The following is a 21772-nucleotide window of genomic DNA, read 5'->3' as shown; positions in this document are numbered from 1 at the left end:
TTTCTTTAATTCTCCTAACTGTTCTCATACTCCTGGTGGGAACCCCCCACCGTTCTAGTGCGCAGTTGCTGTAAGATTTGTCCTAAAAGATAAGATGTGTAATGTTAACAAACACGCTTTAATCTAAGTGTGATTTTTCTGAGATAAGAAGCAAGATGACAGTTTCCTCACCGTGTGAAAGTTCAAAGACACTGAGGAGCACAAATGATTATTACCAGCTAAGGGTTCGCTTCCATGCCGTGCAGCACATGTATGCTTGTGCAGCAAAAATTTATTTAATTATTTTTATTTCTGATATTTCTAGGAGGGTTGTCTTTTACTCTGGTAAACGAGAAATAAATTGCAATCAATACATACATATCCAAAATACACATTTTCCTCAAAATTCTACAAACAATACCTCATCATGACAACGTGAAAGAAGTTTGTTCAAAATCTTTGCATATTTATTAAAAATAACATCTACAAGTATTCATGACACTCAAAATTGTGCTCTGTGCATACAAGAGTGCTCTGGACCTCAGTCTGGGGTGAGGGTTCACCTTACAACAGGACAATGACCCTAAAAACAAAGCCAAGATAACAAAGCAGTGGCTCCAGGACAACTCTGTGAATGTCCTTGAGTGGCCCTGCCAGAGCCCAGACTGAAACCCAATTGAATATCTCTGAGAGATCTGAAAATGGGTCTGCAACCACACTCTCCATCCAACCTGATGGAGCTTGAGAGGTACGGGAGAAACCCAAAACAGGTGCACTGAGACTTGAGGCTGTAACTGGTTTCTTCAACTTTCTTCAACAAAGTATTTAAGCAAAGGCAGTGAATACGTATGTACATATTTCAAACAAGCTTCTTTCATGTTGTCATCATGGGGTATTGCTTGTAGAATTGTGAGGAAAGTATTGAATTTAATTGGGGAGGGTTGCGTCAGGAAGGGCATCCGGCGTAAAAACTGTGCCAAATCAACATGCGGACCATGATCCGCTGTGGCGACCCTGAACTCACGGGATAAGCTGAAAGGACAAAAAAAAAAAAGTTAAATATTTGCTTTCAAATATAGTGAAGTCAAAGTAGCAGAAAATGGTAAACTCAAGTAAATTAGAAAATTAAACTGGTATTGAAGTAAATGCATGTAGTTACATTAACCCACTGGTCAAAATAACATCCATCTGGATAAACATTCGACTGTATGAGGTGAGGGGTCTTTGTCAGGGTCTGTGCTCTCCTCCTTTGATGGATGTGGAGTCCTGTGCTGTTTGTCCATCAGACTTTCAATAGCAGCAAAACACAGATGCGGTTATTATTGCAGAAATGGTGGGCAATTGCACCACACATGTATTGAGACAGTGAGGTTTAAATCCTTGTGTAATTTTCAATTTAAGCAATTTCACCCAGCAAGTGGTCCAACAGAAGAGGAGAAATGTAACCTCAGTGCATATACATATTTCTAGTTACATAACAGTGTTGGTTTGACGGGTTTGTTTAATAAGAGTCATCCCTCAGTATCAGCTATGTTCCAGTTTGAATGTTATGTAAGCTGTATTTGTCAGTATTACACTCAAGTTCAAGCTATTGAGTTCAGCAGTGTTTAAACAGAGTAGACGGGATAGCTGCTGGTTTAGTTGCAAATTGCTGCTTGAATTCAAGTGTAACTACCTGCAGAAACACGTGGAAGAGAGTCAGAATTGTTAAAATACAAAGGTAATAAAGAAACAATTACAGTACTTGCAATATGTCCAGCACCATGTGTCAAATCTGTGACTGTAATGATATAGTCTCCAGAGGGAAGGTCACAATTTTTAAAAACATCGCCAAATGCAGTAAAGTCCATATTATAAAGCTAAAAGCTCCTTCACTGCTTGCTTCATCATTTAGGTCAAATGTAATTTCAGTAAAGAGCTAATGTGAGTTCACTGATTCTATTATCTTTACTGCACAAGGTTAAAGTATATTATCTCACTGTCAAGGAAGCTCACGTTTTTACATGTGAGTACTTTTCAGGTTACACCTTTATTGCCCCCAGCTCCTTTAGTGTAATAAAAAATACATACTAATAATAACTAAATAATAGGTTTTATTTGGTTCAAATTTTAACCATAATACTTCAGAAACTCTATAGTAAAAGACAATTGTCGATAGATAATTCAGCGCTTTTAGCTTTTCAAAATGTCAATAAATAGTTAGCAAAGTGCCAGATTCAATTTGCAGGCGACGGTGTGACTCTTCGTATCCATGGCAACACGATGCTTTCGGTTTCCTGTAGAAGTTGGTCACACAAGTGAAGTCATTCTGACATTCTCTAAATGTCTATGTCGAAAATGAAGCAGGGAAATTTATATCGATATATGCTTGATATATGCTGTGACTCTTTGAATTGTCCTTATCCTAAAACATGAGGCCATTGTCGTCTCCTACAACCAAAAGTTAAAAACTACTCTATCTTTACTACACATCTTGATCTCTGGATCTTTAGAAATAATTAAACATTGAATGTTAAAAGTGTTCACTCAGTGCGAAAAGACACAGGAAGTGTTATGTCGCCATAGATACAGAAAGTTGCACTGTGGGCTTCAACTAGGCCTTATTTTTAGCCTTTATGTTTTACATTTAGCAACATTAAATATGCCGAATTGGCCATGAACTGTTTTTGTGCTTTTGTACCATTGGACGTACAGATAACTCATCAAGTCATGTTTTGGCCCACTGATAAATGAAAGCTCTACATTTACTGTTACCTTAGCTACTTTGATATCAATCAACTCCTGAGACATGCAATCATGTAAGTCCATGACTGTAATAATATAGTTCCCAGAATGCAATGCCATTAAACAGGGGAAAGTCAATTTAGCACTTGAGCAATCACCTTCAGTAACTTTAGCCACGTGTTTAATCCAACATTAGTCACTAAAGGTGCCTGTCTGCCACGTTAGTCACGTAGTGTCCAGTCAATTCATCAGCACCTTGTCACTAAAGACAGCTGCCTGCTGCTGGTTGACACGAGATTGATGAGAGCAGTAACAGTAAACCAAAACAGAAAAGTTGTGCACCATTAAACTGAAGCTTTCACCTTAAAAAAGCTAAAAACTTCTAAAGGTGAGTTCTCCGTGGTTCAACACGTGTATGAATGGTGTATAGGTAATACTGAAAATGAAGTCAGTGAATACTAGCAGCGCATTGTGTGGGACCACCATGTCACTGCCAGGGTCAAACCTCTCATATCTGTCCAACTCCGCAAGTGAGGGACATTTTCTATTTTGGCTAAGTGGGTCAAGCGGCTTTGTAAGGCAGCGTTCGTACAATTCCAATATGCAGTTCAAAAACACAGCCTGCAAATCCTGAGTCTTAGTTATGAAGCTCCTGGCCCAGTGGTGCTGCATTCACAACTTAACATTACAGTCATTACATTGGACAAAGGCAGATGACGTATTGATTATCAGCTGTGTTTCTGGTGACCTTAAATGCTCTTGAGTCCCATTAACTGTGCCAGTCTACTGAATGGGGACCTGATTAGTATTCAATCACTGTCACCTGAAAAAGGCTTACTCCTAAAATGAGTTTCTTTGCATAATAATACCTAAAATCTGCAGGTAGAATAAAAGACACTCACACTGCTAATTGTTACTGTTAACAGTATCTCTCATCATCTCCAGTTCAGCTCTTGGCTTGATCTCTTTCAAAAGGAAATCACCTTGTACATGCAAGTGACTGTTCACAAAACCACACTCCCCACGGTAACTAAGCAAATCGGGCCCATCAAAATGTCAAGTGTGCATCTTTGTAATTCAAAGAGTCTTCAGAATGGCGTCGCTTTTTCAAAACCTAAAAAATAAGCGCCAAACAGTGTTTTTCCTGCTGTAAGCAGTAGATGTTACTACAGCAAGTTCAGCAGCTAATCCACAAAGGGACCTAAGCAGACTTTCTGTGGATGAAAATAGAAGAAGTAAATAATATTATATGTGCGTAGCATATTTACTGTCTTTTTGAAGGTATTTGCTTTGTTCGTTTTAATTATATAGGATTAATAATATAGAACATTTTTACATCTAAATTGGCTTTCTCTTGATATTCTTAATATCTGCAGATTAATCCCTATCTATGGTGTTGAGGGTTTACTGTTAATTTACTGTGCGTTTATATACAGTGTAACATGTAATTTTGATATTTTGTGTTTATCAGCTCATTTAAAAAGAAACCTTAACTCCAGATTATAAACATATTATGTGTGGCTACAAGGTTGTGTAGTAGAGTGTGCATGTGCAATAATATGCTGAAACCATCATTAACACTATAATCAACCAAAGCAGGTCTCAGTAGAAAGCTGAATACTGAATACTATGAATATTTCAATTGGTAAAATGCATATAAGTAGTGTTACAACTGAACACCCAACAATAGTGACTGAAGAGCAGCAAGATAGTTTGAGTTGCTGTGCATGTGTAGTTAAATATAACAGAAGAAAATGTCTCCATTGCCCATAATTGTGGAATGAAAAAACTTGTTAATTTGATAATTAACTTGATAATTTTAGCTATTTTGTAATGCGGCACGGGCCAAAGTAGTTAGTTCTTTAAATTCATGTTTTGCGAATGGAATCCGGTTGGAAACACAAAGCTCCTCCAGCACAGAGAAATGCTGTGTTTTTGATGTGCAGGCTTCTTTGGAGTAAAGAGAAGAACTGGGTTTTGTCAAGCGGAAATATCTGGCTAGTGAACAGACAAAGAGAGGAGCACCACAGAAAATCAAAAAAAAAAAAAAAAGGATCACAATGCCGCCCACACAGTTTGACTTCAGCAGGTGAACTCTGAAAGTGCAAAGCAGGGGAAAAAAAGAAAAAACCCTAAGAGGGAAAGGAAAAACACAGTTTAGGTATCTGTTAAGAATATTAGTGATAGTGGGAACTTTTAAGCGAGGATATTGACAATAAAGCCATCATCAAATCTGTTTTACTTAATGGGAAAGCAACAGTAGTAAACCAGCAACAGCAAAATAAAGTAAAAGTACACATCAGGCAGTGGAATGGTTCTTGACAATAATGAAACCTCCTAATTGTTGTGTCTAAAAAAAAACCAGTTGGTTTACCACTGTATCAAAAAGGGGGCAGCAAATCCTCACAAGTTTCAATTAGAATTATCAATTGATTTTCCTACAATGAATTTTTGCAGTTCCGTTAGCTTTAGGTGTGCGCACTTATTTCCAAGGCTAATGTTCAAAATGGAAGTAATATTAATTCCTTGATACACTGATGATTAGCAGTGGGTCGTTTTTCTGTGTAAACCTGAAAACAAACTGTTATAGTGAATGTACAGTAGTGCGCTGTGCACTAGTGCTCATAACACATGCGTAAGATGTAAATCATAGTTTGTTCCTAAGCCACATTCTACCTACTTTCCCTTTAAAGCAGTAAAGCGGGGAGCAACGTGGCCACGCGGAATGTAAACAGAAAGATTCCCACAATCATCAAATAAACACATTTGTTTTTATCTTAGCCGTAGCGCAAAACCACTCTCTCCCCTAAAGATTTGCATACTGATTATTATATCGTTGGATCGTCTATTCGAGGGGAAGACGTGGAGTCAATGGATCCGCTCAGATCGTCGGTTTAAGACAATGAGCTGTCCTACTACCTGAGAAGCGGGGGGACAGGAGGAGGCCCCCCAGCAGTGATCGGCCGTGTAACACGACGCTTCAAGATTTGCCACCATCACATGGCAGATGGAAATTTCCACTCGGTGTGGTTGCTTGTTAAATGGGAAGGGTCTCGAACTCTTGTTTCCACTAGTCCGCCTCCTCCTCCTGCTGCCGTTTGCTGTTGCCGCCGCTGCTGCTGTCCGCCACACCGAAACATTAGGTAAGAGCCCAAACTGTGCTTACATATCTATTCCTTAATACTTTTTTTTTTTGATAAAATGTTTCTCCTATCCTGCATGTGATTTGCTGGTTTATGTCGACCACCATATTTGATGGGCTGGAAAAGCGGGCAGTTTAATTCAGGTCCTTAACGTGAGTGGAGGAAGTGGCTGCAGTGCTCAGAGCCACTAACGAGCAAATGTGGGGGAAATAAAAAGCGAGTTTGTTTTGACGTGTGTCTGCGTAAAACCTTTTGTTTCTTTTATTTGCCATTTTGGTGGAGACCTTTTTTTTTTAAAATAAATCTAAGCCAAAGAGCAACAGTCCCAGCAGGGTGAGGCCCATTGAATGTCCAACCCAACAGGCGAAACGTGTCTTTATTTATAGACCTACATGAGAATCGCGCTTTACATTTGCCGAACTGAATATCACGTTGCACGTTTCCCGTAAAGTCACCAGTTGATCATACGCAGTGAAAGTGCATTTTGCATTACGCTGTTGTGTTTTGCGTACGGCCCCTGTCCCTTTTCCGCCTTTACTCTAAGAACATCACAAAAGACAACTATTATTGTTTGGCGTTGGCAACACTCCCAACCAATGTGTGTGTGTGTGTGTTGATCCCTAATCACGAAGGTTCATCTTATATGGACCAATAGTGGTAACAATGGTGAATTAACGTCAAATATGGCTCATAGGTTTATGCTGGAGGTGGCCTGCAGGGCTCACTGAGCACTAATATACACATGCTGTGGCTGCTGTCACATCCAAAAAGTGCGACATGCTTCAGTGGGAATTTTTTATTTATTTTTTATAGAAATGATGAGTTAATTTTAACCTTATTTGATATGTGAAAACTTGTCAATAGAGCTTGTGGTTCTGTCTGCTTTTCATACTGCCATCTCCTTTTGGTTTAATTGAGGATTTCTTGTCTTTTTATTTTGTAAGTAAATAAAAAGTTCCTGTAATGGGGTTAAAGACGTGTGCTGAGCTGTTGTCGCTTTCTTTGCTGTAGTGCTTGATCTTCATCCTTTTCTTTGGCCAGTTTTAGCAAAGCACTTAAACCAACACACTGTAATCCCAGTCAAAATACAACAGAGCGCCAGCTGTTGGCTGAAAACAAAGAACAGATTCCGATAGCAGAATATCTTAGCCTATGCATATTTAAGTGGTGAGTTCAGTTTCTATCTGTGCCCCCTACTACTGCTAAAAATACCTCGCTGCTACACCGAGTTCAAATCCAGTCTGTTAACTGTGGATCGATCTTGCATAACAGTGATCTAGTAATGTCTTTTCTCCGTGAAGCTCCACCTATGTCTTTGTTAGATAGCATTTTAGGTATCTCATTGTAACGATGCCGAAGTGGGTGTGTTTTCTTAAAGCTTCGAGATGCACACTTACAGTGTGGGACTTGAGCAAAGGCTACATGCACACACACACTCAGAGAAAACATTGGTTTAAATGAAGTGTTTATATGGGGATTGAAATAAAAGGGAACATGAAAAAGATGTTTTAGCAGATGTTTTATCCAAAGTGGCTCACAACTAAGCAGCAGACAACTAGGGACAACTTGGGGGTTCTGAGGCCTGCCCACTGTGCCCAGGGACGCTGTGACTAGTATCCAGGAGGAGAAGGAGTCGAACCACCGACCCTTTGGTTCATGGACAACTGCTCTACTAACGGAGCTACAGCTGCCAAAATCTTAAAGTTTACATGGTAATCCTAATTTCAATCCTAAACAGAGAAAGGAAAGCAGAAAAAGCAAAGGGATCAAATGAGCACTTAAGATATTAAGCATTGTACTTCCACAAAGTTTAGGGCCTTTTTTGAATACATTGAAGCAGCAGAAGTCAAGACATAGCAACATTTAGTCCTACATTTCCCATAATGCAGCTTAGCACCATGCAATTAGAATGTCCCTGAATGGCAAACACTCCTTTTTAAACTCTGCAACCCCAGTTTTTAACATCTGTGCTAAAGTCAAGATGACATCATCAGGTGTATTTGGACAACTCCGGAAAGGTCCCTCCAGAGACAACAATAAAGTTTTGTTTTGTTTTGTTTTTTTGAAAAGCTGGGTATTAGTACTTTCCCATGTGTTGAATCTTTTGTTTTCCTTTATTGTTGTGAACTTGTTGGAACACACATGACAAACGTCCGTCACAAGCTCTGTGCGGCTGCAGGTGACTGCAAAATAGCAGTACAAGTTTTAACACTTGTCAGTAGGGCAAAGGTTGACGGTGGATCTTTGCTTTTCATTGGCTGTTAGAAAAGCTAAATGACACATCTAGGTCAGACCCCACTGGGCAGCTGGGGTAGGGTGGGGGGGGGGGGGAGGTGGGGGGTTTGAAAGCACTGCTGCCTGTAGTTGATGAAACTTGGAATGTGTATGAGCAAATGAGTCGCAAGTGGGTTTGAAAGGAGTGGTTATCAGACAGTGAGGCAGTGTCGCAAAGGGGAGGAGCTTTCGGTCATTTTTCCAGAACAATCCCGGCACGTTTAAGTTCAAAAAAGTGAAAATCCTTTAAACGGATCCATGAGTGCATAGTTCACACGTCTAAACTTTTTATGTGATTAGTTTGTGAATTGTGTCTGTTATGATTAGAAAAGAACATTATTATTATTATTGACATTATTATCATTATTATTGACCTTGAATACATGTGGGATGCGTGTTCTTAAACTTCAGAAACTGTTTGTACCTGTGTCCTTGCCATAATAAAAATCGTTGACATATTCTGGGAGACAGATTTGCCCAGAATTATTTGAGCTGAGAGAGTCAGAAGTGGTCGGGATGCACGTCGTCTTGTTGTGGAGGGTGTTTGAGTATTTGCGAAGGGGAAGTGTTAGATTCAATAATTTTAAATATCAGAATGCATTGTAAAATTATTGCATTTATTTTAAAAAATTATCAATGACTTAACATTTTTTAATGTAAATGTATATTATACACAGTCTCCCCAGGACTGTGCTAACCTTTTTCTGTATGTGTTGTAACTTAAATGACTGATTTCTAATAGCTTTTCTAAGACAATTTTATATGTTTTAATATTTTTATTATGTTTTGCAATTGCAAACTTGTGCAGAATTCACTGATGATCTGTTGAAGTGTTGTGATTGCAACATCAAAAATTCTTGAAGAGACTGATTATACAACTTTAGAATTGAAGAAAACCTAATAACTAACAAATGTGCATACGTTTGCCCTTTAGTGTAGATTCTAGGATGTTCTTAGCTAAGAACAAACGTTCTTCCTCTTGCGAGATTCTCAAGAAATGACAAACGTTACTACAGACCTGCTTCATCTGGTTTGATCAAGACCTGACGGAGGTTAATTTTGCTATATAAAGCAGTTGAAGTTACAGCTACAATACTTTTTGGTTTGTTCATCGTTTATACAGAATATAGGATTATATATGAGTCAGTATGGACAAGTAGAGATGATCTAAGTAACACACAACCCTAGCAGAGATGGGGCGGGTGGGTGGGGGTCTGTGTGATGTCATCAAAGTCTCTAGTTGCCACATTTTTAACAAAATGGCATGTGACCAATGTCCAACCACCCCAACACGGCCCTCTGAATTAATTGGAGTTCAGCAGGTTCATGGTCACTGATGCAACAGAAAAGGAGTTTTTATATCCAGTGGAAAATCCTGCAAATGGTCACACAAGAAAATGACAGATTGCATTTGTATGATATGTTTATGTATTAATCTAATTGATCTAGATTATGGAATTATGCTTATATATTATGCTTATATAATTCCAAAAACATAAATTTCAGCTTCTGCTTCTCTCAAAATAGTAGTTTGTAGTAGTAGTAGTTTTCTACACACTGTCAATAAGCATGCTTCTGTCTGTCTCTCTTTTTTTTTAGGTCAAATCAGCTGATTAATGCCAATCCATGACTTGAATATGATCTATAAATCATCATAGCTGGATGTGGACAGGCCAAAAAAGCCAAATATCTTTATTTATGGCCGGTTCAGTTTTGTGTAATATTTTGTTTCAACTTCACCATTGCACTTGAAAATGTTTGGTCTTCTGTACAAAGTGCTTGTCATGTGTGAACATGGTGTAAACCTAAGAATAAAAACTCTAGTAGCTTATACACATGTGTTGTTCTGCTAAGTGAGCTGTCTGTCTCAAATGTGTGGCCGCCAATGACATGTTTAAACACAAAAGGGACAGAAGCCGAGGCAAATCACACGGGGAGGTTTTTGTAGTGGAAATTAATGTTCTTTGTCTTTTAGCTGCTGTTGGGTCAAACAAAAAAAGAAGCCGTAAATTAAATTGAATTAAAAGGAAAAAAATCTTTCAGCGTCCTCCTCCTCCTTCTAATGTCAAGGCTGAAACATTGAGCTTGAGAAAAATTGGATATTGCTTTAAAGCACGATGCCATCGTCATCGTTAGGACGCATGAGCTGGCAAATCAATAGTAAGTGATAAGATAACAGAGCAAGGGTCTGCAATGAAAGGGTTCACAAACAAGGTTAGGACACAGCAGGCGTACGTTCAAAATGTCAATATGATGTTTACTAAAGACCACCCTTTAATATCATGAGATCACGCGTAAGTCAGAGTTTTCAACAGTGTGGGGTTTTTTGTCTTTGGCTCAAACGGCTGTGTGATTTGATGTGTCATTAAAATTTTCTATTTGCCTTTTTAAAATATCAAGGAATTTCACATCCGTTTGAAATCCTGATTCAGAACAACACAGACCAATGAAAAAGTTGTGAGACAAAGTTAAACTTCTGTTCGGTGTAGCTCGGTGCATTTCAAAGGGGGCAGTGTCGTCTCATTACTCATGCTGATGTATTATAAACCTGTGAGTTGAAGCTGCCTGCGCTCAGCTAAAAGGCAGAGCTTGCACATGCCCGTACTGGCACGGTCTGTCGGTCAACACGTGAAAGATTTTGAAATGCCCTGTAGCAGGTAGAGCCCGGGCCAACTTTTTTATCACCTTCGCTGTATTTTTAGCCGTGCTAGAAGTAAGGCTGAATAGGGACGGCAGTGTTGGTCTGCCTCTTTGGTATCAGCAGCTCCTAGATGGTTTGCCATGAAATGTTTCATAGAGACGGATCCTGCCGATTTGGTTGTTCCAGCATGTCCATGTAGCTTTGTGCTCATTAGTATAAATAAAATGCAATGAAAAAATAAGTAAAACACATTGCATGCTGCATATGCTGAACTAAATAGTAGTTTCACCGCTATAACACCTCCCAGTGCTGCCACCCTGACTGTAGTAGCTCTATAGTGAGACGGTCTATTAGATGGTGGTGTCTTGTAGAGTCATTCATTTAAATTGCAGTATACATTTGGTGTAGAGGTGGTCTTACTCGAATCTGACGCTCCAGCAAACACTTTTCACTCCAGAGATCGTTGTTTGACGAACATTTATTGTACTCGCTTCTCAACTTAGCCGATGACGGTTCAATTGTACATACAAGCTTATGTACAGTATTCTCACTAGCACGTTCGCAAACAGCTTCATCAAACAAGTTTCTCAAAGTATGGCTGAACTCAGAACTCGCAGAACTCGATAAGAAACCGTCTGCCTCCACAGCTACACACTGAACCTCTCTCTTCTACCTTGTTGCGGTCCACACCACCTTGAATCCAGTTCCTCTGCTCCAGCCACCGGGTCACGTCTCCACCCTTCAGTAGCTGAGCTGAACTGCATGCTCTCTTGTAGTCAGTTCCTCTGCTCCAGCCACCATGTCACGTCTCCACCCTTCAGTAGCTGAGCTGAACTGCATGCTCTCTTGTAGTCAGTTCCTCTGCTCCAGCCACTGTGTCGTGTCTCCACCCTTCAGTAGCTGAGCTGAACTGCATGCTCTCTTGTATTTTTCAATTCAATTCAACTTTATTTATATAGCGCCAATTCACAACAAAGTCATCTCAGGACACAGAATAAAGTCAAGATTATAAAGATAAAAAGAGAACCCAACAATTCCCCCTGGAGCAAGCCATAGGCAACAGTGGAGAGGAAAAACTTCCTTTAACGGAAGAAACCTCCAGCAGAACCAGGCTCAGGGTGGACGGCCATCTGCCTCAACCGGTTGGGGTGAGTGGAAAGGGGAGAGAGAAAAGAACAGAGCAACAAAAAGCAACAACAAAAGTAGTTGTGGTCAGTTCCTCTGCTCCAGCCACCGTGTCGTGTCTCCACCCTTCAGTAGTTGAGCAGAACTGCATGCTCTCTTGTAGTCAGTTCCTCTGCTCCAGCTGAACTGCATGCTCTCTTGCCACAAATCCTTTGCGTTGCATTGTTCTCTTGACAACCACACAACAAACTTAAAACGTAAACTACAAAGGGAACCGTCAAGGGCAAACTAATAAAGCTATATGATGTCACTAATGAAATCATCAGTACACAGAAACATAACACAATACAGTACAGTTCACAATGCACATAACATAAAACAAAAACTAAAACTGAGGAAAACTATAATATAACTCATGAGCTAAGGTGGTTTAAGGGGCTTAGAATGAGCACATATCAGATGTGGCCATCCCTACAGTACCTGTCAGATGATAAATGATGGCTTGGGCTGGAACGCTTCCACACCTTCCACGTATACAAGCTTTGGAATCAAGTCCCCAGACAGAGCTAGATATCAGCACTCAACTCTAAGCTTCAATGTAGGCTAGAAAAAATGTTCACACAAAATTTCATTTTTCAGCTTTAATCTGGCTTCAAAATCGAATGTCAGAATCAGATGTTGATGTCCTCCAAAGCCTGGTTTAACAGTTCATGGGCTCTCAAACTGTAAAATGTGTAAATTCAGTTTGACAAGGAGGAAACGCTGAAGAGGGGAGGACACAGTTGTCTCAGTACGCCACATACAGAATAATAAATTCCTCTCGTGGGAGCTGGATCATCTGGAGGAGTGTGTGTGCGCTCAGCTCAAAGCCCATGTGTGTGGCCACAACTCCTTCTGTGTTTAGTCTGTAACACTTGAGGTTCAGAACACTATGCTGACTGCATCCAGCAGCTGTAAATCTGTTTCTTTTAGGACGTACTGAGATGAGACAGTGGAGAGTTGGACTGAGGGGCTTTGATGTCAAACAGAAAGCTACAGTCAGGAAGTAGAAGTTGCACAACCTGAATTTTCAAAGAGAAAGTCAAACGGTTTATTGGGAATCGACCATAGGAGTTTAAAGAAGTTTTAAATGATCATATCAGTTGCATGGCTTTTGAAAATGTACTCTTTATATGACTGTCATGTGGCTTCTCTTAAAAAAAGAGGCAATGTTCACAGGGACTGTGTTTCAGATTTAAAGCCTAGTCACATGAGAATGACAGGTACACGCTTAATTTAGAGGACTTCAAATTTGAGCTCATATCATCAGTGACAGCGTTGTTTTCAGCTGCACAAGAGCAATCGAGGCTGATTTGGGTTTGGCTGCTAGTGTGTGTGCCGTATGTGGGAGAGATTCATCTATTCATATAATTAGTGGTAGTTTTGGTTAAAAAAAGGAGCTTAATAACCTTAATGATGGAAACCTGCCTTATTTTCTCTTGTTTACCAAAGGATGTCAACAGACTGTGCTATTCTCCAGCTGCAGGAACGACCACAATCTTACATCCACCTCAGGAAACTGAGTGAAATAATAATTAGGCAAAGTGGAGATGTTTTTCAGTGCAAGCACACACAGAGGTCAAAGTCTCCAGTGAACCTGCCACTTTAAAGATGAGCAGCTGTACACTGAATAGGAGTGAAATAAATTTCCACACCACATGGAAATTTACTCCAGAAAATTGAGCTAAGCTTTAAGTGAACCTCTCAAAACAGTCAAAATGTCTTGGAAAGCTCCCAGGGTCGACTGGGGACTGTCAGTAATTTGACAGTAAGTTTTACTACTACTTGAGTTGCCTCTTTCTGTGTCTTTGTGTCTTTCCTTGTTCCTTCAGACTGTGTCACTTTGTATCAAATGGCCGAGCTCTACTCCTTATGACCTAACACAATAATATTCTTGCTGTGATTCTTCATGTGATTTGACCTCATTTTACTTAATTTAAAAGGGCAAACAAGCCTCGAGCGATATCAGCTAGATATGCTTCTTTGCCGTCTTGTTTGTGTGATATCGTTGACCTCAAATACTAACTTCAGTCACTTATATTGCTGGCTGTCCTGCCACTTTGACCTTTGACGTGTGCCCTGAATCCTCCAAGCTGACCCATTCCCCATCTCTCTGTTTGGTATGTCACCGGACTGGCTCGGGGACAGTTCTCTAGTCACAGGTGGTTGGCTGTGTGTGTGTGTGTGTGTGTGTGTGTGAAGCCCCCACACACTTTAAAGACTGCAGAGCCATTTAAGGAATGTCCCTGCAGCAACAAAATGGACTGTGCTGAGTGTTTCATTGTTAGTGAGAATTTGACTTTCACTGATATACACTTGGCTGTGTTGCTCTTTTTAGTGATCATATTGATAAGTATCTCGCTCATAATTGTCTTTCCTTCTTTTTTTTTTTTTTTACCATGCTGATGATAAATATCTACATCCAGAGAAAAGTTACAGCTGGGAGCAAGGGCTGTAAGTCAACTTGACACTTTGGTTGAAATCTTGTACTTTACAGGGTGACTTTTCCTGGACATAAAGCAAGACTTTCTAAGAAATATTGTCATCCAATGGAGATCACTATGATCACTGAATTTATAATTCTTCTCCAGCTGTGCCAGGTTACACGTTTACAGACTTGATAACAGTGAAATAATAATAGACTGAAAGGGAAATTAGGAGCTCATTACATGGATTGATGTTTCCTCATATTTGAAATAAATCCACTCACAATCCAACTAAACAAAATGTGCTGTAAACCACTTAAAAAGCACTTTTTTTTGTTGTTGTTGTTGTTGTTGTTGTTGAGTTTTGTCTTCCTCTCAATGCACAGCATCAGTCTGCTCCCCCATGGACACAATACATATCAGTCAGAATGCAGCATTTTCTATCAGTTTACAAAATAAGTCGGGTGGAGGAGAAACCCAGGGACTAATCTGCTGCACGTGTGCGTGAAGTTACAGTAAACAGGTTACTGTCATGCGTGTAAACACATTCCCTCATTACCAAAGTTATCTGATTTCTCTAAGTTAACAAGTCCATGTAAATGCACCGATTGACTGTATTTTTATTGACCCATTACTAGTTTAGTGCAGGACTGCTTTAAAAAAGCTTCAGTATCAATCAGCCAGAGAAAAGTCAAAGAACATTTTTTTTTTGTAGCTGTTGGTTATAGCACATTTCTTCGATTGTAGAGACGTTAAAAGGTTTTTTTTTTTTTGTTTGTTTTTAAAGAAAACTCTTGCCTGATTGATTAAAGTCACACTTTCACTTCAATTAATGCCAATTTGCCTATTTTTTTGCTAGTTTATAATCATGTTTAAAGATGAACAAAATAGCTGACTTGAGGAAGAAGATGGTCCTGGAGTTGCCTCCCACATGCTGCATGTGTATTGGCCACATAGCATGTGTATGTGTCAGATAATTTGGAAATTGTTACAAAGTATACAGAGATAAAACCACATCCCTGACTCGACCATGACCTTGGCTACAGCGTCATTCTTCCGATTGGTCGGACAGCGGCACAGCCTTCCCTGCATCTGCACATCTGTGTGTGTGCAGCTCCATGTGCAAACAATTTGTGTGTGTGTGTGTGTGTGTGTGTGTGTGTCTGTCTTTGTATGCACAGAAGAGGTAGTGCAATGACACCAGAAGAGGTGTGTGTGATCACCCCTGGTCCACCCATGGTCATCCACCAGTTTTCTGTGCCCTTGGCCTCTCATCAGTCCACATTACACCAGTATAAAGCTGTAGTTTGATGGTCATGTGGGATGTCATGTGATCATGTCTTGAAGCCATTGAGGGTATTTAACAGTGTTAGTGCACACGACCGTTCTTTAGTCCACTGTAGTACTGTATTCAGACTAATGGTGGTGAACATTCTCTCAAGTTATACTTGAAATACTTGTGCTTTGAATTTTTTTGGGGGGTGTCCCAAACTATACCTCTGCTTCTGTCCACCCTCTTGGTCGTTTCTGTTGAGGTGGATGTGTTGGTGTGCGTGTGTGTGTGTGTGTGTGTGTGTGTGTGTGTGTGTGTATTGCTGGGTTAAAGCCATGCTTGAGAAGCCAGGGTGAACTCAGTCTCTCCTCATTGGTCAAAAGAGGCCCTCCCTCCACCTTTTTAAAAGCCTGCGGCCTTACATGAGTTAAAAAAGCGCTTCAGCTCCTCGCCTATTCAGTTGTCTGTCAACATTTCTTTAAAAAGGAAATAAGAAATTCAGTCTTGGGACCTCTTTGAGGAACTTCTCAGTAGGTGAGAAAATGCTTGCTTTTTATTTTTTTTATTTTTTTGGAACAATTTGCTTAGTAAAAATAAGGCTTCTGACTTTCAGACAGATTTATGAAAGCAGCAAACACTTTAACAGGATTGGTTGTCAAAGATTTCCATCTGTGAACTAGCACTTATGGAATGAAGGTGTTTCCTTGGTTTCGCTGTTCAAGCTGCAGTCGGGTGTGTTTGAAGAACTGTAACAAAAAATTGTCTCTGTAGTTTGTCTTGCAAGCAGGAATTTTTTTCTGATATAAGAGTTTCTTTACCTGGAGAATAAATGGGGCAGTGTAGAGCATAAACTTGAAGTTTGTTCTTTACACTGATGTTACAGAATAATATATTTCTTTAGTAGTCATGTCTCAAAATGCTCCTCACTGTGCTACTGCTTGTACAAAGAGTAACTTGGAATCTATTTGGGGCTTTTTAGTTCATTATTGTCATTGCAAACAGGTTCCTAACACACAGAACCTCACAAGCACATTTGTCTTGGGCTTAAAATGATTAAGGGAAGCTGCATTTGCTGCATTAGATTCTTCTTTCTTGCCTTAAAACTGTCATCATGTTGGTTTCTAGAAGTTTCAGTCGCATATGACTCTAACCATGTAACAAGAGCAAAGCAGCCGGTCTTGGATACGCAGACTGTAGTAGACATGTCCACCTGCTACTTTAGTTAACATAGATAACGCACCAAATGGCAAAAATAGTTGCTTGAGGCAGAATTAAAATCAGAGTGTTGATTATTAAATTTACTCTTAGTGCATCAGATGTGCCAGTCACAGTGACTCATGCCAGCAACAGCTCAACGAATTCATTGGAGAGAAAGGCTTCTCCTACTTTATTTTTTTTTTCAACAAATAATTACACTTAATCACAGGCTACAGTAAAATGTGACACAGTTTGATTTTGTATTTTAAGATAAAGACGGGTAAAGAGGCAATGACACAGAAGATTGCTGACACACATTAATGCCAGAACACTAAGTCTGAGTGGAGCAGACTATCATTTTGGAGCAGCGTGGTGTCATTTGATTTGATGATTTGTGATTTTAATGAATGCAAACACTGCAGAGTCGTGTGTAATGGTGCTGTGCACTCAAGGAATAGGATGCAGATTAATCAACATTTGCCAGAATCTTCTGTGCTGAAGAAGAAAATTTTAAGTCAAAATATTAAATAGATATGGACAAGAATAACATTATTAATGCAGACTGCTTTACCAGCGTTTGAAGCTAGAGCCCAGTGTGAGCTGTCTATTGTCATCATAAAGTCTAAGAAACATTTTTCATAGGTCACTTTGTGCCTCCTCGTTTGAATGAACCGCTCACCTCCCATCTTGTGCACCATGTGCTCCACACTTGGTACCAAAACACACGTTTTTGTTTTGCCACCATGAAAATATGATCGGTGTGTGTGTCCTTTTGTTGGAGTTTTTTTTCCAGTATGCAAATGGAAATTCCGCATCATGGTACAGTGCGAAACATTTTCTTATATATTGGTTGGAACAAAGGTGGCAGTAAATGCGTGTGATTTTAACCCAGTTAAACCGGTTTGTCCTCATAGTGATGAAAGCTGTAAACTGATCTCTATTTTCCTCTCTCTCTCTTACCACCCAGCAGAGGGTGACAGGAATTAAGTTCAAATTAAATAAAGGAGAGGAATTAAGTTTACTGATGTCAATAATGGTTGTAAACTACAAAGTAGATGCTTAATCTTCTTCCTTCATTAGAGAGCATTGCCTAACAAGCACTCAGGTATTTTTTTTCAAGTACATTAATATTTCCAGGTAAATATACTTATACTTATATTCTGTTTTATACTTGCCTACATTTCTGATAGAAATTTTAATTTTACTCAACTAAATTTATTTGATAGCTATATGAACTACTTATTTATATTTTAAGTAATGAAAATTATGTACTAATGAACTATAGACTAAACTACCCATAATATAAATCAGCAAGCTGCTTACATTTTGCTTACAAAGGGATTTAATGTTTTCTCCCCTTTTTTTCCCTTTTTGACCAACTCCTGTGGTTTTGTGAGGGTTTACTCATTGCCGTGGTTGGTTGTTTGTTGGTGACTAACGCCAACGTTTCCTTCAAACCTAGTCAACGCCGTCTTTGTGTGTGTGACAAACATAAATAATCTGGATGTTAGTAGCATTTCTAATTATACAGGCTTCAGCCTTTGAGCTTTTACTTAAATAACCTAATGATGATTGCTGGATGAAAAACGAAGTGTGAGGCCCTGTGGAGAACGGTTCTCTCTTCTTTCTTCAATTTTATTTATTTGTTAATGGTACTGACTGAGTAAACCAGATTATAGATCTGTGAAGGCAGCATGTTGATGGCAGCGGTCAGGCGGCCTCATGAACCCACTGGGTCCTTGATCTGGTATTGGGCTTTTTTGTTGACTTAACCCCAGTTAGCAATCTCTCTGTATGCCAACACTGGCTTGTAATATCAAGACAAATTTTTTATTCTATTCCGTGTTGCATTTAAAATTCGAAACGGTAGTGACGGTGGTAAAAGATGGAAGTACTGAGAGTTCTGAAGTACTGAGAGTTCTGAAGTACTGAGAGCCAACAAGACTTTAAACCTGCTAGTGTTGGTACAGCTGAAGGGGCCGCCATGGTTGCATCATACGCAGCAATCCTTTCAAGGTAACAAAACAAACTCACCTCTTCTAGGAAAAGGATGGACTGGTATGTTCCTCATCACAGCCAGAGCACTCAGTTAATGCTGATAAAGCCAGTTGATACATGCTTCTGCAGGCCTGTATTCAGTTGAAAATGTGCATTCCTTAGGTTAACTTGATTGTTCGTGAACTTAACCAGACTTGTACCAGGAGCTATTGTTGCTGACATCTTAGTCACGGACCCTGACCTCTAATAGTTCTTCTGTTTTGTTTTTTTTAAGCTCTTTTCTTATAGGTAACGAGGTCTAGCAAGAGGCTGAGGAAGACGCCCTTTGACGCTTTGTGAAGCCTGAAAAACCAATTTCTCTACATCTCATTCTGCTGTGCACCACTATGCCAGGAGTTGTGGATCGCATGGAGCTAAGGAAGGTCTCCACAGAGGCTGATGACGACAGCACCAATAGCCTGGACGACCCGTACACAGAGCCCACTGACTCTGAGAAAGGCACCATCAACAGGTCAGCCGCCAGGATGTCAGGTGTTTTCTTTCCTTCCCTAAATGACTTGGCACGTGTCGCTTACTTTGACGTTGCAGCTCTGTTAGTGACTTTGTTTAACACCTAAAGCAAATTTTTTTCAGTTCATGCTCTCTGAACACTAAATGCACAATTTTGGTGAAAAACACCAATCCCTGTGTTTTCAGATATATCTAAGTAACTTGGGTAATTATGCGTATGTGAATGAAGTGTACTTTTGGTACAACTAGAACCAAATAACAGAGCCTTCTCAAGTGTTAGGGTGAGGGGTCATTCCTAGATAATTTGTTCCTGATCATTCCTGATAATTTGTTAAACACATTTAGTTATCTGTTGGAAGGCTAAAGACTTTTATATGAAGACAATGATTCTTAGTTAAGATATCTACACTCCAAAATTGCTAGTGTAAAATTAACTTTGAGACTGTTAAAGTTCAAGAGTATAAATTTAACTGTCTCAGTTAATTTAACACTGGCGACTCTGCTGGTATCAGGTGGCTGCTCATAATGATCTAACACTGGTGAGTGACAGTACATGATCTTAGTAAATTAAGCCTCAAGGCCTCAAATAACCAGCACAGACATAAGCTGATCAAATCAGCGCATAGATAGAGATGATGTGAATTTTCAGTTATTTTAAAAAAATGTCTTGGTCCTTGCAGCCAATTTTTGGATGATGATGATGCAGAGAACCAGAAGTTCCTGGCAAATGGGATGATGAAGAAGAAGAGATATGAGGAATACGATGAAGAATATGTAAGCAGATTAAGAAGACTGACATAGTCATTGTCTGTCCTTATTATTATTATTATTATTATTATTATTATTATTATTATTATTATTATTATTATTATTATTACCTAATTCACAAATCTGATGGTTTGCTGTAATGAAATAATGTAAGATGATTGTAAGATGACAATGATTCAAGCAGCTAAAATGAAGTTTGATCATCTGCATGTACCAATGTCCGATAACTGTGAGAAAAGAAATCTAACATACAAGATACTAATAACGAAGCCATAGATGCCACCTGACGGAGCTCGTGAGTCAGCAGCCATTAAGATGAGAGGATGTAGAGCTGGATATTTGTAGATCAAAAGTATGTGTCCTGTAACTAATTACACAAAATTATAGTAGACACAACTTTTACTGTATTAACACATATTGTATAAAATCTACTGTCAGCTTTGGACATAATCCAGAAGCACGGTGTGACAATTAAAACCTACTGGAAACACGCTAAACAATTGGTGTCCGGCAGTGTAGGAGAATGTGAGGTTGTGTTTTTTATTCAAGTGCAGCCCATGGATTTGCTTAATTTTTGTTTGGTTTGCTGCACACAAATATTTGCTGTGTTTCTTGTTGCAGTGGGAAATAGTTGCGTTACTTATACCAATTTTAACATGTCACCAAATATCTTGCGTTGTTTTATCTCAAACGCAGCCTTTCGGGGTTTTTCAGCAGGCTGTTTCAGGCTGTTTTACGCTGACAGCTTTCTTTTTGTCTTCGAGCAGCATCCGGGCCACACCTCCTTCGGCATGTCGGTGTTTAACCTGAGCAACGCCATCATGGGCAGTGGCATCCTGGGCCTTTCTTTCGCAATGGCAAACACTGGCATCGTGCTCTTTACGTAAGTACTGCAGCAGCGGAGCAAATCAACCAGCAGGAGCACAAGCACAGGGAGGCAGTAGCGGCATAAATAATTTCAAGACACCTGGCCAGTTTTGGCAGAGCAAAGATGCTGCTTTTAAATCCTGCAGTTCTTCAGATTTACGTTAATAATCAAAACTAGGTCTTGTTTATTTTTGAAGTTATAAAATGTTGTCCTTACATCTCAACACTGGGATCTCTAAATTCCCAAGTAAAAGGAAAGAAAGCCCTGTTTCAATTTCCAGACATAAACACTGGGTCTCAGTTACAAACGTTAATCATCCTTAAAGTAATGAATAATTACAGTGCAATCTAAACTGACAGAAATGTCATTATGAGAAAAACAAGTAGCTTATATTATGTAGTAATAATAACACACAAGTCCTTGAGATATGAGATTATCCACAGATGATGTTTATTCAAGGGGTGGAGCAGCAGATATGTGAACAGTGTGATGTGTAAGTTATGCAATAATGACTGACAAGAATTTGCTTCAGCAAAACAAGATCATCTGGTTTATTGTGCTCTATTATTCATTTTATTTGCACTGTGGCACCATATTTTAGGTATGTGGTGCTCTTTCCTACATCTATATCGCTGTTTTCAGAAAAATATAGTTGTGTAGGTCATCATCATGCTGAAGTTTTAACATTTGACCATAAGGAAATTAGCATTAAGTCCATCTGAGGGAGGTGGATGTGAAATGTCATTAGTATTGGATCAATTCAAATTTAGACCTTCATTTTATCCTAATTCAATTTCAAAGAAGAGT

General features: G+C 39.4%; 1 protein-coding gene and 1 long non-coding RNA gene across 3 annotated transcripts in view; one reads left to right on the top strand and one right to left on the bottom strand.

Moving 5' to 3' along the window:
* Positions 1 to 424: 424 nt before the first annotated feature.
* On the bottom strand, positions 425 to 5533 carry LOC137106849 (uncharacterized). Its single transcript, XR_010912023.1, has 2 exons — positions 1139 to 5533; positions 425 to 1011 (listed from the first exon to the last, which is right to left on the bottom strand). It is a non-coding gene; the product is annotated as an uncharacterized lncRNA (long non-coding RNA).
* A 177-nt stretch (positions 5534 to 5710) lies between these two features.
* The window catches only part of slc38a4 (solute carrier family 38 member 4), a 30256-nt gene continuing 14194 nt past the window's right edge, over positions 5711 to 21772 (top strand). The window contains exons 1-4 of one of the 2 annotated variants that reach the window (XM_067490820.1): positions 5711 to 5846; positions 19094 to 19330; positions 20010 to 20103; positions 20865 to 20980. In XM_067490820.1, the coding sequence (XP_067346921.1) occupies positions 19206 to 19330; positions 20010 to 20103; positions 20865 to 20980 (335 nt within the window). In that variant the 5' untranslated portion in view covers positions 5711 to 5846; positions 19094 to 19205. Of the gene's footprint in view, positions 5847 to 15731; positions 16159 to 19093; positions 19331 to 20009; positions 20104 to 20864; positions 20981 to 21772 lie in introns of those variants that run through there. The other variant, XM_067490819.1, reaches the window with a different exon arrangement.

This window comes from Channa argus, chromosome 21 (assembly GCF_033026475.1).
Source record: "Channa argus isolate prfri chromosome 21, Channa argus male v1.0, whole genome shotgun sequence".
NCBI lineage: Eukaryota > Metazoa > Chordata > Actinopteri > Anabantiformes > Channidae > Channa > Channa argus.
The sequence above is the reverse complement of the archived record's forward strand: the minus strand, read 5'-3'. Positions and strand labels throughout refer to the sequence as shown.